Raw genomic sequence first — 19,914 nt, forward strand, 5'->3', positions numbered from 1 at the left:
GTACTTCAAAAAGGAAAAATGTGCAGGGCTATGGGGTAAGAGAGGGGGGTGGATGTTATTAAAGTTATCTAAAAGCAAGCAATTTGCTGCTTGTGCCTCATGGTTGTGTCATGGATTTTGATGGACAAAGTTGAGGGCAATAAATTTTGCAGTTCAACTGAAATGACACTGATTTGGTAACAAGCCAATAACTAGAGGTGTTGCTGCAGGGGTTTTGTTCTTTAAAACAAACTTTAGTTGATCAAATTAAGAGTTTCGCAAATACTTATATAAAGAAATATGTTTTTTTCTTTTAAAAAAATTATATGCAACAAATATACAATTTGTACAAAGCTGAATGATGGCAAAGACTGTTGATGATTGTAAGTCTATTACAATAGACTGACGACAGCAGTTTTTCTTTATAATAGACAACAATCAAAGCAAAGAAGTTTGTAGCTGTAATACTTCAATTAGGCCTTTCAACAGACCCGAAAGTATAACTGCAGAGCAAACATGAGGCTTGGAAGATTCTCCCATTTCCTCCTGTGTGCGTGCGTGCGCGCACGCGCGCACACACACGTCGGTGCATGCGTACACACACGTATGCTCACACTCGTGCACGCACACGACCTGCGACAGGAGGTCAACAGCTTAAATTCATATATCCTGTTCTTCAGGAAGTGTGACTGTTTGACCTGCTCTGTCCAGATGGCGGTGGGTTTTGGCAGGTGTAAGGCGAGGGCTCTTCTAAATCAGAGGAACATGTACTGATTGTCAACGGCCCGTGTGTGCCCTGGGACGGCAGGTTCCACCTCATAGTCCGAGTCCCGCTGGCGTCTGGCCTGCACCACCACCGAGCTGCTCCTCCTCAGGACGGACAGGGACTCGTCGTGATGAGGCACCGTGTGAAACACTTGCTCAGTCGCCGCCCGGGTCAGCAGGCTCTCCGAGACGTTCGCGGTTGGCCAGCTGGAAGGGCTGAAGCGAGCGAGGCTGGGCTCTGAGTTCCAGCGGTGGATGGAAAAGGGCAGCACTGACGCAGTGGTGGGTGAGAGAGAACCTTTGGGGGTGGGGGAAGAAGAGGAGGGTAGAAAGTGAAACTTTTAGAAAACATTTTTAGAAACCATGATTATTTAACAACAACTTGTATTGATCTAGCGCCTCGCACGCTGCAGGATAACGTTCCAGACATTTACACCAAACCCTCCCAATCGCTGCAGAGAAATTCCATGGATCCCGTGTTTATGTAATGCGCAGGGCTGCAGACTGCCTGCAAAGGACTGAAATCTCTGAAACCAGCTTCTCTTCCTTTTAAAAGTTAAGTGAAGATTGTGAACGACAACAACTTGCATTGATAATAGCGCCCCTCACAGGGGGCAGTGTCCCTTAGATGCACAGTGGGTGGGGGGGGCGGTCTGTGCAACGTTAGATTATCTTGGGGCCTCTTGACTGCATCTTAAATAAAAGCCTCAGCCTTTAGCTGGGAGAGAGTAAGTGCTGGGAGGTGAGTTAGCAATCTAGCACTGCGATGAGCCAATGCTGAATCATGCCTCACAGCTCTGAGCGTTGGCTGGTTGCTCATGGCCCTGTGATGGGAAGGGGGTGGGTGATGGAGGGTTTATTCCATGCTCTGGCTGCCCGAGGTGGCCACATAACCGTCTGTTCGGGTTCCAGTAACTCCAACCAAGGAGGCTGGGTTGGGTGAGGCTCTTTAACAGGCTGAGTGAAGTTCAGTGTGACATGAATCAGAACTGGCACAGGTCTCTGTGGTCAGTAGTGAGGGTGAGATGTTCTCATTACAAAGGCCACTCACTGTATTTGGAAGAGGAAATGGGAACCCAGCAAGTGTCGCTTGTTCTCATCTCTGCAAAGACGTTTCCTGTCATTGGTGTCACACACTCGATAACATTTACTTTTTTTTAAAAAAAAGTCGACTGTAAATGGACAGAAGCAACAGTAGATCTACTTTACAGTATATTCTGTGAAGTGCTTTGAGACGCTATCAAATGCAAGGATTGTTATAGAAAAGCAGGAGTCTGTGCTTTCTTAAAAACCCACACAAATCAATAACTGCACGTTTACCACACTGAAATGTCTCTTTAGATGGTGACTGTTTTATATATAACAGCTTGCATTTATATAGCGTCCTCCTGGAGCAATGCTATCGAAGCCAATGTGGCACCTACTCTGCAATGTCTCAATAAAATGCTGCACATCACCCACAACAGTCAACTGGAAATCTGGAAGTGAGTTATTTAAACAAAGGGATTTAAACGATACCCCACATTGGTCTGTGCTAAGGGACTGAGCCATGGTTGAGGTTCACTCTGTGCTGCAGTTACCAAGAGGCTAGAGGGCGCACATCATCCTGATCTCCACCTTGGATACTGATTGCTTTCTCAGTTGGTGAACATAAAAGACGTAACATTTCCAGGAGCGTAACACTGGTCTCTCTTTTTCTCTCTCCGTTATCCAAGAGGCACATATATATACAGGCCACGAGAGTCCGTGGTTAAACAGGCTGCTTCTCTGTGTTTCTGACTTAATCTAAATCAGTGCAGGTGGCATTTCCTCACAGAGGCTCATCTGCTTATACCAGGATATTTCATTCGGGCCAGGATATTCCAAACAATAGCCTCCAGCTGAGCCTGCGGAGCTGGTTCCTACACACAGGCCCCAGAGGATGTGGTTTTAATCAACACATGGAGCCCAGTTTTGGGAGGGGGGGGGGAGGGGCAGTGGTCTGAGCTGCAGCCAACACTCAAAAGTACACATCGCTTTCAGAAATACTTCCTTTACACCACAAGCATTTTACTCAATGGTAAAATCAACTGTTCAGCCAACAGCAAAAGAGACCTTGAGAACTCCAGGTCTTAAGTCCTCGTCACCCTAATCTTCAACAGGGCAAATAAGTGAACTATTGTGTGTTCTCAAAGCCCTGTGTTAATTCCTATTAAGTGCAGTCGGTGTGGTGTTGTTGGCGAACACAGATATTTTGTATAACAAAGTCCCACAAACGGCCATGAAGTGAAACACCCTTCTCTTTTGCAGCAGTGGTTTGGGATGTATATCTGTTGGAATACACCAATAAAAAATAACAAATTTACATTAATATTGCCTTTCAGGTTAGGCTGCCTCGAGGCATGCAGCAGTGCTGGCTGGGGAGACCAGCTACAACAACAAGATTTCATTTATAGAGCGCCTTTCACGTCGGGAGGACGTCCCAAGGCGCTGGACAGTTGGGTCGGGACCCGAGCAGGGGGGAAATGGTCAGGGGGAGGGAAGGGAGGGAGCAAGGAGGGGATAGAGAGTCGAGAGGGGAGCAGAAGGCACGGTCGAAGAGAAAGGTCTTGAGACCGGCCTTGAATGAGGAAAGGGAGAGGAAGCGGTGAAGGCACTGGGGGATGGAGTTCCAGAGCCTAGTAAAGCTAGGTTGGGGGGGTGGGGGGTGGTGGTGGAGGGAGAGGGTAAACATGACCAAAGGAACAATCAAAGAGGAAGGTCTTGAGATGGACCTTGAAAGTGGCAGATATCAGCCAGTCAGCACACACTCTTGATGGGTATTTTCAGAATGAATATAGCGATGTGTGTTTATAGGTTTTGAATCAGCTGCGCTGTGTGTGTATTCCTCAAAAGAGTGATGAGACAGTAATGTGATTCCTGGGAAGCGACAAGTGCAAACAGAAATACTCGAAGGCATCTGACACTTTAAAACTTCAAAAGCTGGACGCAAACTAGAACACCGTGTACTGAGAGTCGGCAGGATTCTGTTTGTGGGTGGGAGGGGAGGGGAGGTGGGGCGCTGGTTCCCAGCCAGCACAAGCTGAGGTGTAACGATCAGGTCAATGTTTACAGCGTGTGAAACCACACGATGCTCGGAGGCTTTCTGGCAGGAGTTCAGTCGCAAGGTGAACTTTTCTGCAGTTGGAAGCTGGGAGGTTTTCTGCCTCACAGATACAAACACACAGTGCATACCCCACAGTCCCTTCGCTCCCTCCCTTGCCTCCTTCACCTCCTACCATTACCCTCCAACCCTCTTGATCTCAACCCCCTGCTCAGGTCCAAATCCCTGACTGTCCAGCAGCCTTGGGACGTCCACCCGACGTGAAAGGCGCTGTACAAATGCAACTTGTTGTTGTTATTGCATACACAGAAACAAATATAATAATAATCCTTGTATTTAGTTACACATCATACATCAGGAGGTCGTGCCAAAGCGACTGTGTATTTGCATCCGATCGCGAAGAGTTTTACAGATGCATTTAGAAACCCAGCATGAAAGTAAATCTGTGTGACCCACTTCCTATCTGTGCAATATCATCTATTGATATCAATTTGTGCATTGACTTGGTTCAGTTGGTAGCATTCTGAGTCAGGAGGTTGTGGTTTCTTCCAGCAAGATAAAATTGGCCATTCACTTCATGGCTGTTTGCGAGACAATGCGCAAATTGGCTGCCGTGTTTACCTACAAATCCACCGGCGCTACTCTTTATAGAGTAAATCCTGTGAAGAGCTTTGAGTCGTTGCGACAACCTGATGAGGCGCTATATCAAATGCAAAGGGTTATTGTCTCAGCCCTGTGCAGCCTTGATGTGTAACCATGTTTCTGTCAGTTGGGCAAGTTGGTTGGACCTCCAGGATCCGTGCCAATACCAGTCAATGATCCGCCAACAGGAAGGAAGCAGGGGGGAGCTGGCTAGAGGCTGTTTTCTCTCTCTCTCTCTCTCCATCTCTTTCTCAGAAGCAGATGGAAAGCTTCATCTCGGAGCCGTTGCAGAGAAACAGACGGACCGGAAACTGGCAGAACTCATCCCAACTGCGGCACACAGACACTGAGCAACAAAGAGGCCTGAGGTTTGAACTGCTGACCGTCTGCCTGTCTGAGTTCTAACTCGGGAACCAGTTCTGTGAGGGAAGCGATGGAGCAGGAAAGGAACCACGTGATGTTATGAGGAGAGAGAGAGCAAGAAGCCGATGGAGTGAGAGCACCCCATTCCTGAAGGCTTTCGGCTCGAGTGGCACCAGGTGCCCTCCAAACACTCGACCAATCGGTCATTCAATTCCCTGCTCATCTCTAAAGAAGGACTGGAGAGAGACAGGGAATGGGAGAGGTCTCATTCTCTTTTTGCCCTGTGTTTGACTTTAAGCAAAGCTCACAGCAAACACTCGCTATGAACGGGGCAGTATGAGGTTTTGCTGGTGTCTTATTGACCGACCACATTAGTAGAGCTGCTCTCAAGCCCGTTTTACTGACAAGTCTTAAGAACATAAGAATTGCTAGACAAAAGAAGACCCAGGTCCATCCAGTTCGTTTTCTACCATCCTGGCAATCGCATGTACAGGTCATGTCCTGAACTATCTCATAATAATAAGCCTTACACTTGATATAGTGCCTTATCACATCCTCAAGACATCCCAAAGCGTTTCACAGGATATACTGTAAAATCAACTGACTGCTGGCGAATCGCGGCAGCACACAGCAGTGTCCCGCAAACCGTCGTAGATTGAGTGAGCAAATTATTAATTTTTTTAAAAAAGAGGGGTTATTACCCGCAGAAAGCGATCCGCCAATTGACTAACAACCGGGTACCTACTTACCGCTAGTTAAACACAGGCCCGTGTGTAGCGAGGAAGACTTGCCTAATGTTTTGCCTCGAACTGGCCGGGAATCGAACCCGGGCCCTCTCGCGAGGTGAGTGCTCTCTAACTACTACGCTACAGGACTCCGTGTACTATATCCCGATCCGTTATTTGCTAATATCTTGTACCGCCCGCCCGCTCTGGGTCGCTGCTTACCTGGCTGGCGTGGGACAGCCACCACGTAGCTGGAGAGTTTGACGTCGCAGGAGGGTCCACACTCCAGGGGAATGGAGAACATCCCGAAGTGGTGCAGCATCTCGATGACGGAGTGGAACCGCAGGTGCTGCACCCGGCACTGGCCTCGCTCGCTCACCAGCAGCCGCAGATGCTGAAAGATTAGGAGAACAGCTCAGCAATCATCGCTTGATCTTCTTAACACTTAACGGAGGAATATCATTTGGTCATAACCTAGACAGTAGGGTTTGATTTATTCATCTGCAGATCATCCAGCGCCTTGGGAGCTCCTCCTGATGTGATGGGCGCTATACAAATGTAATTTGTTGTTGCATTAATATACTACTACTACTAATAATAATAATCCTTGGATTTGATGTAGTGCTTTATCACGTCATTGAGACGCTGCAAAGCGCTTCGCAGAACATACTGTCAAGTGAACTGACTGTGCATTTTGTGGGCGAAATGCGGCAGCCAATTGCGCACAGCGGCGTCCCTCCCACAAGCAGTCATGGATCGAAGGATTATTATTCCCCCCCCAGGTAAACAGATGTTTGGAGTAAGGAAACTTGTCTGAGTCAGGACTTGTTAGGTGTGTGTGTGTGTTAGGTGTGTGTGTTTGTCAACATTCACAAGGCTGGAAGGGTGGCCAAACATGTGATAACAGGCAATGCCTGGTGGAAAAGCAGCTCAGACTTGAGGGGATCAGTCTAACGCGGGCGTTAACAGTAAACGTGATGAACAGCCTGAACACTGCGCTTACCTTCGCCCGCCCCTGAAAGTTGAAGGTCAGCACGTAATCTCCCCGCCGGGTCTCGCTCTGGCGAACGAGAAAGACTCCGTGTCCCTCGGCTCCCTGCATCTGGACCAGCTGGGCGGCTTTGAATCGCGAGATGGGGCCGTGAAACCAGGCGTAGGAGGCCAGCAGCTGGTCTGTCCTGTGGCAGGTCTGTTCGGCTGAACAGTGGTGGACCGCCCCTGACCGCACAAGACACACCGTCACGGTTTTTAGCAGCGAAAACATCCTGTGCGCTTTGACATCTTTTGCAGCAAAAGAGGCTGCGGGATTGTTCCACGCGGGGGACGACAACTTATTTACATTTACACAGCGCCTTTCACGTCGGGAGGACGTTCCCGAGGGACTGGGCAGTCAAGGATTTGGATCCGTGCTGGGCTGTTGGGATCAGGAGGGTTGAAGGGCAGGGAGGGTGGAGGTAGGAGGGTGACCGAAGGCGAGGTCGAGGAGGAGGGGGCTGGGAGATGGGAGTTCCAAAGGGTGGGGGCAGAATGACTGAAGGAACTGACTGAATCGGGCTCGGAGCCAATGCACAATTGATCATAAGCGAGGGTTGCCAGGAAGGGTGGCTGAGGCCAGGGCTAAATGGGAATCATTTAGAGACCAGCTCAATGCTGTGACGGGAGAGGCTGGGTTAGGGTGTTGTGGGAACTGGAGACCAGAGGGGCTGAAGCGACCTTGTGATCCTAAGCGAAATCTTACCCTGGTTTAAGGAATCTGCGCTCCCGCCACCGGAGACCGGCTGCTGTGTGATGTCGGGATGGGACGTGCGGAGTTCCACATCGGCTCCGTCAGACCTGCAATCACACAGCGGGTTAGTCTCTGGTCTCACCATCTCCTCGCTCACTTTCCACAGTCTTCGGCTTCACATTTGGTCGTCTTTCAGCTCAATAAATCTCTACAGGTTAAAACCGGTTTCACCCAAACGCAATGAAACCCAGACTTTTGGGGGTCAGCCCTTTGAGACTTCCTCCCGACGTGGTAGACCTTACACAGAGGTCATTTGTTGTTGATGTTGTTGTTGTTGTGGGGGTGGGAGGCGGGTGGGGTGAGGGGAATTAAGTTTGAGGCACGCTATAGAAATGCAATTTGTTGCTTTAATAATAATAATAATCATTGCATATGATATAGCACCTTTCATGTCGGGAGGATGTCTCAAAGCACTCCACAGGGTTTGCTATGAAGTGCAGTGACTGTGCACTTTGTAGGTCAACGCGGCTGCCAGTTTGTGGACAGTAACTTCCCCCCCGAACAGCAACAGCGAACTAAAGCGAGCGGGAGCCAGCAACAGGAAATCAAAGGTTTATTCAAAAAGAAACCCTGTCTCTTAACAGAAATATACAGTCAATTCACTTTACAGTGTATCCTGTGAAGGGCTTTGAGACGTCTCGAAGACGTGATAAGGTGCTGTATCTGATGCAAGGATTTTTATTATTATTATTATTATTATTATTATTCTTATTATTCACAGCTAACCAACAAATAACTTGAGTCATGTACTGCTCTGGTCTATGTGTAATTACTGAATCTCAACTGCTGGGCTGCCAAGTTAAGCCACGTTAGGCGCCGAGCCAGGAAACGTCACTGAGGAACAACTGTCTGTAGTGCACCAGGAACATGCAACTTGAGACTTGGCACGAGCAGGGAGCAGAGAACTCAGGATAAGGCTTACAGACCATTTGTGCGTCAGTAAGCTGTGGGTCTGGCTCTCGCAGGTTTTCACAGAGTCGGACAGGAAACGTGCATTTAATTCATGGAAACGCGAGGACCAGAGGCCGACGGAGAGAGACCAGAGGTTGTGCAAATCTCACCATGATTAATCGCTGACACAGTTCTGGGTATTTGAAATAACACGGAAAAAAACTCTCTCTCTCTCCCTGTTGTGTGTGTGTGTGTGTGTGAGAGGCAATCGAGGGCAGCCGAGCACGACTCCGAAATGTGCTTCCTGAATTTCCTGCGTTCGAGTGACTGTCACTGTCGATGCAGCAATGATTGTGAAAACCTCTCTCTTTTGAAACGACAGCATGTCTGTCCTTCGTTCTCACGCCTGAGAAATGTGTCGTCAGATAAAGTGGTTACATTCGGGGTGGGGTTGGTAGGGGTTGCGTTAGTTCCTCCTTACCTCCTCTGTTTCTGTGCCGCAGCTTTTCAATTTGTTCAGTATTTAAACTTCAAGAAACACTACTGTCCATGGAAAATAATACTATTGCTCGCCAGACGTCTCCAGGCAACTGGAGTGTGGTGATTGCGTATTTTGTCGGTGCAATAATAATAATAATCATTATTTGCATCTGATATAGAGCCTAATCAGGTGGTTGAGATATCTCAAAGGACTTCACAGGATTATACTGTAAAGTGGATTGACTGGCAGTATTTTGTGGGCGAATCATTTTAAAAAAAAAGTCTTTAAAGTCTTCATTTAGTCGTTAAAGTCGCAAGCGACTCATCCTGAACCTGGCTTCAGTTTTATCGATCGCAGGGAGTTGCTTATTCACTGAACCAAAGCCCCCAATAACGGGGCTTCACTGGGGAATAGCGAAGGCCAGGCACAGTGGGCTGGAGTGCGGTCAGTCTGGGATCAGCCTCTCCACGGTATGAATAGTTGGTTTCCCCAGCAGGAGAAGCAGCAAAGCCCTTCAGCTCTCACCCACTGGGAGCCCTTGGCCTTTGCCATCGTTTGTAACCAGCGAGTCGGATGTTGTTTAATACTCAGAACAACCTGTGGGTCATTAACTTCAAACATGGGCCCTGGCACACTATACACGCCTCATCACACAGTGCGTTGGAAAGAGAGATCAAGGCAGACTTGATGATGATAATGATAATCCTTACGTTAGCTATAGCGTCTTATCACGTCTTTGAGACGTCTCAAAGCACTTCACAAATCCCAACTCCCGGCTCTCCCCCCACCCCCCACCCCCACCCAACCCCCATCTTATTCGGAGGGTTTAAATACCCTCCAAATAAGCTTGACCACATGGGAAATAAGGAAGGAAGCATTCTTACCCTGTGTTCATACATTCTCTGATTTCCTTTGTCCATAAACTCAATTGCTGATCATCAACAGTCTCAAAAATAACTTCTGGGAGATCTTTGACCTGAAAGAGGGGAAGAGAGAGAGTGAGGGAGAGAAGAGAAACATTTTTAGTTAGTGATTTCAGCAGTGAAAAATCTCAGAGGAATGCGTTCCAGCCGCCAACCAAGTCTCTGTGGCCGATTCCACATCACTTATTGCTGCTTTTATTCTGAGAATTATTGCTTTCACATAATTTTTTTTATAAAGAAGAGGAAATGATGATTTAGTCAGTGAGAGGATTTCTCATTGATTTACAGCTTTTCTCCCTCCCTCCCTCCCGCTTGAGTTTATCAACTAACTTTTTTTTAAACCCAGCGAGTTGTTACGATCTGGAATGCATTGCCTGAAAGGGTCGTGGAAGCAGATTCGATAATAACGTTCAAAGGGGAATTGGATCAGTACTTAAAAAGGAAAACTTTGCAAGGCTACGGGGTAAAAGAGGGGGAGTGGGACTTGTTGTGGAGTTCTTTCAAAGAGCCGGGAAGGGCACGATGGGCCGAATGGCCTCCTTCTGTGCTGCAACAACAACGTGCATTTATACAGTGCCCTCTCACGCAGGGAAGCATCCCAGAGCGCTTGATCTAACAGAATGGCGGAACGGGCTCAAAGGGTTGAATGGCCTCCTCCTGTTCCTATGTTCCTACGTCTCTCACCTTCAGTACGAATGTGTTTATGTTGTCTGGCATCTCGAGTGGCGTACACATTCTTATCTCTCTGATTGCTGAACATGGAGCACTGAGCTTCGGTTTTGAGGACTGAAAGGAGAGAAGAGGAGAGGAGGGAGGATTAGGAAAATGGATAACAGCTGCCAGCAGCGTAATCTATTCTCACAGCCGGGTCCAGCGATTGCAAAGGGAAACGGGGAAAGTGCTGAGAAATAGGATTAATATAAAAGGCACAAATGACGCCCTGCGCTAAAAATAATAATAATAATAATCCTTGCATTTGATATAGCGCTTTATCACGTCTTCACAGGAAATACTGTAAAGTGGAGCGACTGTGTATTTTGTGGGTGAAACACGGCAGCCAATTGTGCACAGCGACGTCCCACAAACAGGTAAAGGGACAAAGTGAAGCAAAAGAATTTGAACATCTTTGAGCCCAGGTATCTCTGCAGTCTATAAACAGTCGGACAGGATATCTAAAGGGATTTCACTGAATTAATAACACTGTGTTGCCTTGACGACAACAACAACAGCAACAACAAATCGCATTCAGATGTCCCCGAGGCGCTGGACAGTCAAGGGTTTTGCATGACTGAGATCATGATAAATACAAATAAGTAGTTGTGCAGTTTGGCTTCTTTTTAAATAAATGAATTTATGCAAAGAAGCCTGAAGCACAGAACAATACAGGGCTCTGTATAGCATCACAAACTGTCTTTCATTGAACGTGTATGAAAAGATCGGTGCAATTTACTGAGGAAGCGAAGGGCAGTTTCTCTGTCTGACTGTGTTCCTATTTACTAATAAGAAAACCTCTCCTAGTCCAGCGGGTATTCTGCTCTGGCAAACCAGGAATACAGTAAACCTCACACAAGTCTTATCAGTTGGGACCATACATTTAATATGACGTATGCAAAGTGTAAGTTATGTCTGGCCCTGGGAGTTAACCCTGTCCCTGGGGTAGAGTTGAAAACAATCTGTTCAGAAGAGGAGCTCACTCTGGATTTCAACATCTGGATCTGGTTTGGGGGAAGATACTGATTAAAAGTAAAAAGTTTTTTAATTCCAGCAGATCTGAGATATTAAAGGTAATTAGACCCAGATATAGTTTCCATCAGATATCTGTTTCCCAATCCTTTTATTCTGATCACAATGCGTCTAATGGGCCAATCAAGATCTGAATGTTCTCCAGTGACTCTTTGATCTCGCTTTGCTCCCATTGTTTTTTTTCACAGACTTTCATGTAAGTTCCTTGTCCTCTCCACAATCACAGCAGCTCCTGAGACTTGTAGAGGTTTAAATGGAGTCCCGTGGTGTAGTGTTTAGCGAGCTCGCCTTGCAAGAGAGAGGACCCGGGTTTGATTCCCGGGCAGGGCAATACCTTAGGCAAGTTTCCTTACTCCACACGCCTCTGTTTACCCAGCAGTATGTAGGAACCCAGTTTTACCTTCCTGTCACTCGTTACAGTAAAGTGCAGGATTTCTGACATTGCTGTCTCCTGGGGTTTCCTGCCTCCCTCAGCTAGACACGAGGTCACAGCAGAGCGAGCCCTAGACCTCTCCACGGACGCCACACTTCAATGCCCCAGGAAGCCTGACTACTATTTCTGTAGAATTTTCCCTCTTCCCCCCACAACCCCCCCCCTCCCCTCCATCATCCCACATCCTTTTCCTCCTCACTGACTTGAAACCCACCCTCATCACCCCTCCTCCTTCCTATTCCAACTGATTTTGCCCTAAAACCTCCAACTCTCATTAACCTTGATGTCGGACTGGATCAGAGCCAGTCAGCAAAGGACTTTGGTTCGATCACCTCCAAAACTGGACTGCTGGTGTTCAGCTATTCACAGCTATTGACAAGTGACTGAAAAGCTCATAGGCCGTGTGTGGGGCATTGCAGGAAATGCCTGGCAAACTAAAACACTGACCAATGGTTACCTAACCACCACCACCATCAACAACAACAAATTACATTTATGCAGCGCCTTTCGTGTCAGGAGGACGTCCCAAGGCACTGGACAGTTAAGGGTTCACACCTGAGCTGTGGGTTGGGGGGAGGGAGATCAGAGGGTAGCATGTCGAAGTTTCTGGGAAAGACAGGGCTTGGGATAAAAAGCTGCCAGGAGCTTTCATCTGCCACTGGTAGGAGCTCCAACACTACTTCCTGATTGATTGATTGATTGACTGACTGACTGACTCAATCACAAGATTACAGGAGAGGATCCTTCTCATCCTTCCGGGATACCAGCCTTCCCAGGGTCCCATTGCAGCTGTTTCCTGAATGAGTCAAGTTTCCTGGCCTTGAATCCCCTCCCCCCCCCCCCCGGAACTCATCCCGGCTGTTCATCATCCCATTGTGAAAAAAGGAATGCTTCCTGGTGCCTGTCCCCAGAACATCTCCTCACCAAACACCAACCGTTTGCACCCACCAAATGGACATTCAATTTACAGTATAGCCTGTGAAGACGTGATAAGGCGCTTTATCAAATGCAAGGATTATTATCTGATCATCTTACCTAACCGTTTGTTAGGTCAGCGTATCAGGGGATATGGGGTAAAGGCAGGTAGTTGGAGTTGAGGTACAGATCAGCCGTGATTTGATAGAGTGGGGCATAACAGCCTCGAAGGGCTGAATTGCCTACTCCCTCCTGTTCCTGGGATCAGACCAACCGACCCGCCTCCATTCACATCTCACATTCTGTCTTAAATTGAATTTATTTTCCCTCAATGGAAGGGTGACATGCGAGGCGGGATGAAACTCAAGTGTTTTTAGCTCCAAGCTTGACCAGGAGCATTCAATTCCAGGCCCAATGTAAAGGAACTCTGCATCTCCTGTTCATTCGATTCAGAATGACACAGAGAACAAAGAAAATAACATTACCATGTGAGTTCGCACATCAGTATTTGAGCTATGCACGTCAAACAGAGACTGGCTACATAGTTGGTTACTAGCCAGTCTGGTATTCCCACTTGCAAGCCAATTTGGGAGATGCATTCAAAGAGCTAGACAGACTCCATCCCATAGACGTCTGTAGCTGTGTCAGTGCGCTTTCCTCAGGCACAGATTTTGTTTTTAAACTGCGTTAAAATATCTTTGACTTCTTCGTGAGATGCTACAGCTCCAGTTTGGCACGGAAACACGAACCCCAATGTGCGCCCAGGACGTTGAACATCTCAGGGAGCGAGTCTGTGCTATACAGCGTAACGGCAACTGCGCGAAAGGTCTTCGGACAGCATTGACGCAGCTCAGCGGGTCAATGTGTTCCCCTCAACCCCCCCCCCCCCCACACACACACATGCACATGCAAACACACATACCCACACGCACAGGCACATGCACACATGCACACACAAACAGACCACGTGGACAGTTTGAATCAAAGAATCCCAAAAATACGGAGACCAAGTGTGTAAGCGCTTTCACCAGGTCAATGCACAGTGACGTTACACACACAGAGAAAGCCAGGGGTTGCTCAGTCATCCCCTGTGCTAGGTCAGGGCCTCTATGTACCACACACACACACATGGTCCATCACCTGGGCGGATCGGTATCCCACCCAGCCTTAGTGGTCACAGTGAGTGGTAACCACCGCTAGGAGGTGTGAGAGAGCAGCTTTGAGTGATGACTCCCCATGAGAAAGCTCTCAGCCTTCACTCAGTATCTCCCACCCCCGCCACCATCTCTCTTCCTCCTCCTCTTCCTCCTCCAACCAACCCTTCCCTCCCTTCCTCCTCCTCCATCCCACCCCTTCGCTGCCCCAAACCCCCGACTCACCCCTTCCCCCACGCTATCATTTCTGGGCACTTTAGCCGACGACGACAACTTGCTTTTACTTACTCACACAGTGTGGTATCCCAGATCACTTAGACAGATGTCAGGGGCCCTGGAGCCGGACCGGTATCTGACCACGTTTTAACAACTTCATTTATTTGACAACCGCTTGCACTTAGAAAACGCCCTTCACGTAGAGGTGGCGTCTCGGAGCGTTTTAAGGAACAGAATCCATTTTGGAAATACCGCAATCCTTTGGATCCCCTGAAAGCGCCAAGTCAGGACTATCCTCGCTCTTGAACGCGGGAGGTTAACGCGAACCATAATAGTTTGGAACATTTGAAAACATATCGGAACAGGAGGAAGCCATTCAGCCCCTCGAGCCTGGTTCCCCATTCTATTCGATCATGGCTGATCTGTACCTCAACTCCAGTTAACCCGCCTTTGCCGTATATCCCTGTGACCCAACAAAAATCTATCCACCTCAGTCTTGAAAATGTGAATGGATCCAGCAACCGCAGCCTTTTGGGGGGGGGAGAGAGAGAGAGAGTTCTAGATTTCCACTACCCTTTACGTGATAAAAACATTCGGGACGAGCCAAGAGACCAACTAAACGGCTTAAATTACTCACGCCTTTTCACCGTGGAGAGAGAGAGAGATCTGCGCTTGAACGGGAACAAAATGTCCCCAGGACAATATTAACCTACATTGTGAGTTGTGCTGTCAAAGCTTTCACTGCACTTCACAGCTCTGTAAGGTTTTTTTTATAGGAGTGAAATCTGAGCGAAACCGTAAAAGAAATCCTGGTAGTTAATTTACAGGGAATGTTCTGCGATCACGTTACCCAAAGCAGCTCTCGTAGAACATCTAGCAGAAACCTCCCAAGTCATCCTGCGAGCTAGGTTAGTGCCCCTCGCCTCGCAAGCGAGAGGACCCGGGTTCTATTCCCGGCCGGGGCAAAACCTTAGGCAAGTTCCCTTACTCCACTCACGCACGCCTCCGTTTACCCAGCAGTAATAGGAACTCGGCTGTTCAAATTCTAAGAGGAAGAAGAAGAATTGGGTCACTCAATCCACCACTGTTTGTGGGATGCTGCTGCGCACTATTGGCTGCCCTGTTTGGCCCACAAATATACAGTCAATTCTGTGAAGCGCTTTGAGGCATCTCAACAGTGTGATGAGGTGCTACGTCAAATGCGAGGATGATGATTATTATTATTATTATTATTATTATTTTATTATTATTATTATAAGTCCTGGGACACTAACCCAGTGTCCTTCCTCTATGTAACAAACTGCAGAAAATCTAACCAGTTTGTCAAGTCCTCCACAAACAGGACTGACCTGCCTGTCAGATCTCAAGGGCTGGATGAGCGCAAATTTCCTTCAGCTGAACGCTGACAAGATGGAAGCCATACTCTTTGGCTCTCGTCAACGTCTAAAATTTCACAGCTCTCACCTCCTCCACCTACCCGACCACCCCCTAAAACTCTCCGAACCCGTACGCACCCGAGGCATCTGGTTCGACCCCCAATTATTCTTCCTCCCCCACATCCGGTCCCTCACCAGCACCGCCTTCTACCCTTGTATTCAAGTCCCTCCACTCCTCTGCACCCCCTACCTCTCTGACCTCCTCTCTCCTCAAAACAGTACCCGTTGCCTTCGTTCCTCTGGGTCTGGCCTCCTCCTCGTCCCCCGAGTCTTCCGCTCCACCCTCGGCGGACGTGCCTTCAGTCACTATGCCCCAAGGCTCTGGAATTCCCTTCCGCACTCCCTTCGCCTCGTCCCCTCTCTTCCCATTTTCAGTCCCTGCTGAAGACCTTTCTTTTCGACCGTGCCTATGGTCACCTTCCCACCCCTCCCCCTGGCGCGGCCACGGGATCCGTTACTGTGAAGCACTCTGAGACGCCGTCCAGCGTAGAGGGCGCTATATAAATCCAAATTGTTGTTGTTGTTGTTGTTGTTGTAAATCCAAATCCAAGATGTTGTTGTTGACTGAAGAGCGAGCAATCGCAATCCTTATCCCTAACCATCGCTCAACCAGCATCCGTCCCTTGTTACAGCTCTGTCACCCTGTTCCTGTTCCACCCAACGCACAAAAAAACCCACCTGCAAGACAATCAATCGCTTGCCGTTGGGAGATTCATGCCGTAGTCATCGAGAGACGGTCAGACGATGACAGACCCGTGAGGAAGTCTTTGCTTTGGATGTCCTGAGTGTTGATCTCGTGGCTCGGCAAGGCACTTTGCCTTGCCACATTTGAGCGATTGCTGTGTTCCCTCCTGTTTAGAGTAACAGTCAGGAGAAGCCTTTCCAGGACAGTGTGCGACACACGCTTGAAAGGAAGAAGCTCCACTGTTCCGAGTAACGTTTCGAGCCAAAAGCATCAGGAAGAAGATATGGGCAAGAGCTTTGCCTGTTTGTGTGCAGCACAAGGCGGCTCAGTGTGGCTACTTATACAGCAGCGAGACACTCGGATAGGCAGCTTCGGGCACAGATGTGGTGCCCTCAGGCACGTACGCTCACACTCGGAACACTTCCCTGCTTCCAAACCTCAAATAATTAGATCACTGGTTTGCAACCAAAGCTTTGAAAGCAACAAAGTAGGTTCCCAGAGATTCGGACCCTTTCAGAGGTTTCACTGCGGTGTGTGATTGGGCCCCGCGTTTCACCCACAAAATATACAGTCATTGCACTTTACAGTACATTCCGTGAAGCGCTTTGAGACCACTCAAAGGCGTTTGTGCCGGAATAACTGCGGCGAAGAGGAAGAACAACGACAAATTACATTTGTAGAGCGACTTTCGTGTCGGGAAAGAAATCCCAAGTCCCAAGGACAGCCTTGCAACGGCTGTGGAATCTGTCGTGGATTTAATTGCGTCGTCACCTGCAGGAAAGTACAGGCAGATACAAAGCCGGGAGGGCTGAATTCTGCGCTATCTCTAATATCAGCAAATAATAATAATAATAACAATAATAATCCTTGCAGTTGATGTAGCGCCTTATCACGACGTCGAGACGTCTCAAAGTGCTTCACAGGATACGCCGCAAAGTGTAGTGACTGTGTATTTTGTGGGCGAAAATCCGTGAGCCTGTGATATCAACCTCTGATGACTTTCCAGGTACCCCCTCACCCACCTGCCTGCGCCCACTGCCATTTCGTAATTACGAAAACACGTTAAGAATTCCTGCAAAATTGACCCCCAACGGTCACACCACACACGCACACTCCCAGGAAAGCCGTGACTTGGCTGACACACAGGGGATTGCCAGTTATGTTCTAGTGGGAACTTTTCCGGGAACATTTGCAGAAAGTGGATCCGGGTTTTACCAACCACTAAACCACACAAGCCCTGAGCGACATCCTAATGCGGGGACATTAATCTTGTACGTGCAGAGGGCACTACGCTTCGAGCTTTTACCTCCTTTTGAAACAGTTCCATGAAATGAAAGGAAACAAATGAAAAGGCCGGACTCGGAATTGGCTACAGCAATCCTTGCATTTTCTATTGAACTGTCAGAAAAGCGAACACGGTTTAAAAACTGCCAACAACATCCAGATCCCAGAGGCTCAGACCCCAGGCAGCTCCCGATTGTAGAATTAGCCACTCCGGACGTACAGTGACACAGAAAGCAAGAGTTGGAAGGGAGTTTTTTTTTCTCTGAAAAGGAGGAGAGAGATTAAAATAGCTCTGACAAGCCTGAACTTATTCCCGTTCACTAAACCGAGACCTGGCTATGGCTTTTGTCAGTTTGCGTCAACTCAGCACCAGGGTACACATTAAACGGTGGCAGTAAAAAGTGTTAAGTAAGAAGATAGGTGAGACCACATAAAGGAAACTTATTGTAATGTAAGATTGACTATCCCGTTGCAGTTTCACTTTGACTCGTGCAACAGCTGTGGTAGTTTCCAAACTATTCAATGAATCACATGCTTGAGAAGACCGATCCAAGGCAAACGATGGCCCCAGCCTTCAAAGTTTGTCTAGAGCTTTGCTTATCTTCTCTGCAAAGCCCAAAGGTGAACATGAGTGACTGCCGTGCATTAAAGCCACAATGCTGAGCAGCGTGCCGAGCAGAGTGTATAGGTTTCCAAATCCAACAGTAACTCAACAAAGATGCAAAATATCTAGCTGTACAGTAAAGCCACTCTCTCTTTACAGTGTTGCAGAAATCTCTTTTTTCCTCTGTGGTCTCAAAAGCCTTCCTCCCGTTAAGTGTTTATTTGGTGGATCTATAGATGAGCATAAGTCAGAGCCTAGTGTGGTCCATCCTTCTTTAATCACTTAGGCCTTCGTATTTAATAACAGGAAATCACATACGATCCTGTATACCCAAACGCAGCCACGTTTCAACAGCACCGAAATACAGGTACTGCTTGAGTGTGTGAGTGCGTGTATGTGAGTGTGTGTGTGTGTGTCAGTGTGTGTATTTTGTGTGTGTGTATGTGTCAGTGTGTATGTGTTTTGTGTGTGTGTATCAGTGTGTGTTGTGTGTGTGTCAGTGTGTGTGTGTGTGTGTGTCTTATGTTGAAATAAACATGTGTGACAGTGTGTGTGTGTTGCTTGTGTCAGTGTGCGTGTGTTGTGTGTGTGTCAGTGTGTATGTGTTTTGTGTGTGTGTGTGTGTGTATCAGGGTACGTGTGTTTTGTGTTCTATTTGTATACGATTGATCTTAACAATACTTAATTTGGGTAATTTATTCCCGTTCTGCTATAAATATGCCACTCAAACCCAAACCAATATCAATTTGGAAGCAAATACGGGGGCCTCAGTTTTCGGGGTGGGGGGGGGGAGAGAGTTCTCCCTTGCCAATCTCCTGCTTCTCTCCTGCAGGTATTGACAGAAACCCGGGGCACAACACGGTAGCACTCTGTGGCAAAGACACTTAGATACAAGAGTACGAGAACCTCCTCCTATTTGTCGGCCAGTCTTGAAGCAACTGGTAATAGCGCAGCCCTTGCAGCTGAAGGAAGTCGAGCAGATGCGAGCGGCGTCGCGAGAAAATAAACTTTGCTGAAAGTCCAGAGAATAACCGAGTCAATAACCGCGAGGTTCAGACCTTTCCCGAGGGCCTGGCCTTGATATCAGCGTCTCATAGTTTCCCAGCCGGACTGACAGCCCCAACTATGCCTTTGCCCTGTGCCAACGAGACGTGCTTTGGCACGGCTCAAAGCGCACAGCGTGGAATCTCACGCACGTGCCCTGCCCGAGAGGAACTGTGAAAGCCGTCTGCAGATTTAGTTCTGTTTTTAGTTGAAAGCCCACTATCTATACGCATTGCCTTTGACATGTTTCATTCTCATTTCCCCCTTCAATGCCGTTCACAAGGACAAAAGAAGAAATGAGGAAATGTGTTCACTGCGACAAAATAAACTCACGGCGACACTTCTGAACTCCATCCTACGGGAGTTCCGTCCCATCGATCAGCCGCGAGCTAATGAAATGGCGGAACAGGCTCGAAGGGCTGAATGACCTCCTCCTGTTCCTGTGTTCCTACGGGAGCTAATTCGCGCTATTTCATCGCAGGTGTCAAAAACGATTGGTTATCAGGCAGTCGGGAATAACAATAACGATCCTTGCATTTGATAGAGCGCCTTATCACGTCTTCCAGACGTCTCAAAGCGCTTCACAGAATATACTGTAAAGCGAATGGACTGTGCGTTATGTGGGCGAAATGGGGCAGCCGATTGCGCCCAGCGACGTCCCGCAAAGAGTGGTGGATTGAGTGACCAATTTATTATTATTATTGATTGATTGATTGATTGATTTAACCTGGCCGTTAAGATTTCACGCCTCCGTGCCAGGCAG

At 48.0% G+C, this 19,914-nt stretch overlaps 1 protein-coding gene across 3 annotated transcripts in view; it reads right to left on the minus strand.

The window, feature by feature from the left end:
* Positions 1 to 344: 344 nt before the first annotated feature.
* The window catches only part of sh2b3 (SH2B adaptor protein 3), a 68,807-nt gene continuing 49,237 nt past the window's right edge, over positions 345 to 19,914 (minus strand). For all 3 annotated transcript variants that reach the window (XM_007902263.2, XM_042337453.1, XM_042337452.1), the window contains 6 exons: positions 10,322 to 10,423; positions 9,599 to 9,690; positions 7,295 to 7,389; positions 6,560 to 6,774; positions 5,779 to 5,950; positions 345 to 1,042 (listed from right to left, as the gene is read on the minus strand). In XM_007902263.2, coding sequence (XP_007900454.1) covers positions 735 to 1,042; positions 5,779 to 5,950; positions 6,560 to 6,774; positions 7,295 to 7,389; positions 9,599 to 9,690; positions 10,322 to 10,423 — 984 coding nt within the window. In that variant the 3' untranslated portion in view covers positions 345 to 734. The remainder of the gene's footprint in view (positions 1,043 to 5,778; positions 5,951 to 6,559; positions 6,775 to 7,294; positions 7,390 to 9,598; positions 9,691 to 10,321; positions 10,424 to 19,914) is intronic.

The sequence above is a fragment of the Callorhinchus milii genome, unplaced genomic scaffold (assembly GCF_018977255.1).
Source record: "Callorhinchus milii isolate IMCB2004 unplaced genomic scaffold, IMCB_Cmil_1.0 Scaffold8, whole genome shotgun sequence".
NCBI classification, from domain to species: domain Eukaryota; kingdom Metazoa; phylum Chordata; class Chondrichthyes; order Chimaeriformes; family Callorhinchidae; genus Callorhinchus; species Callorhinchus milii.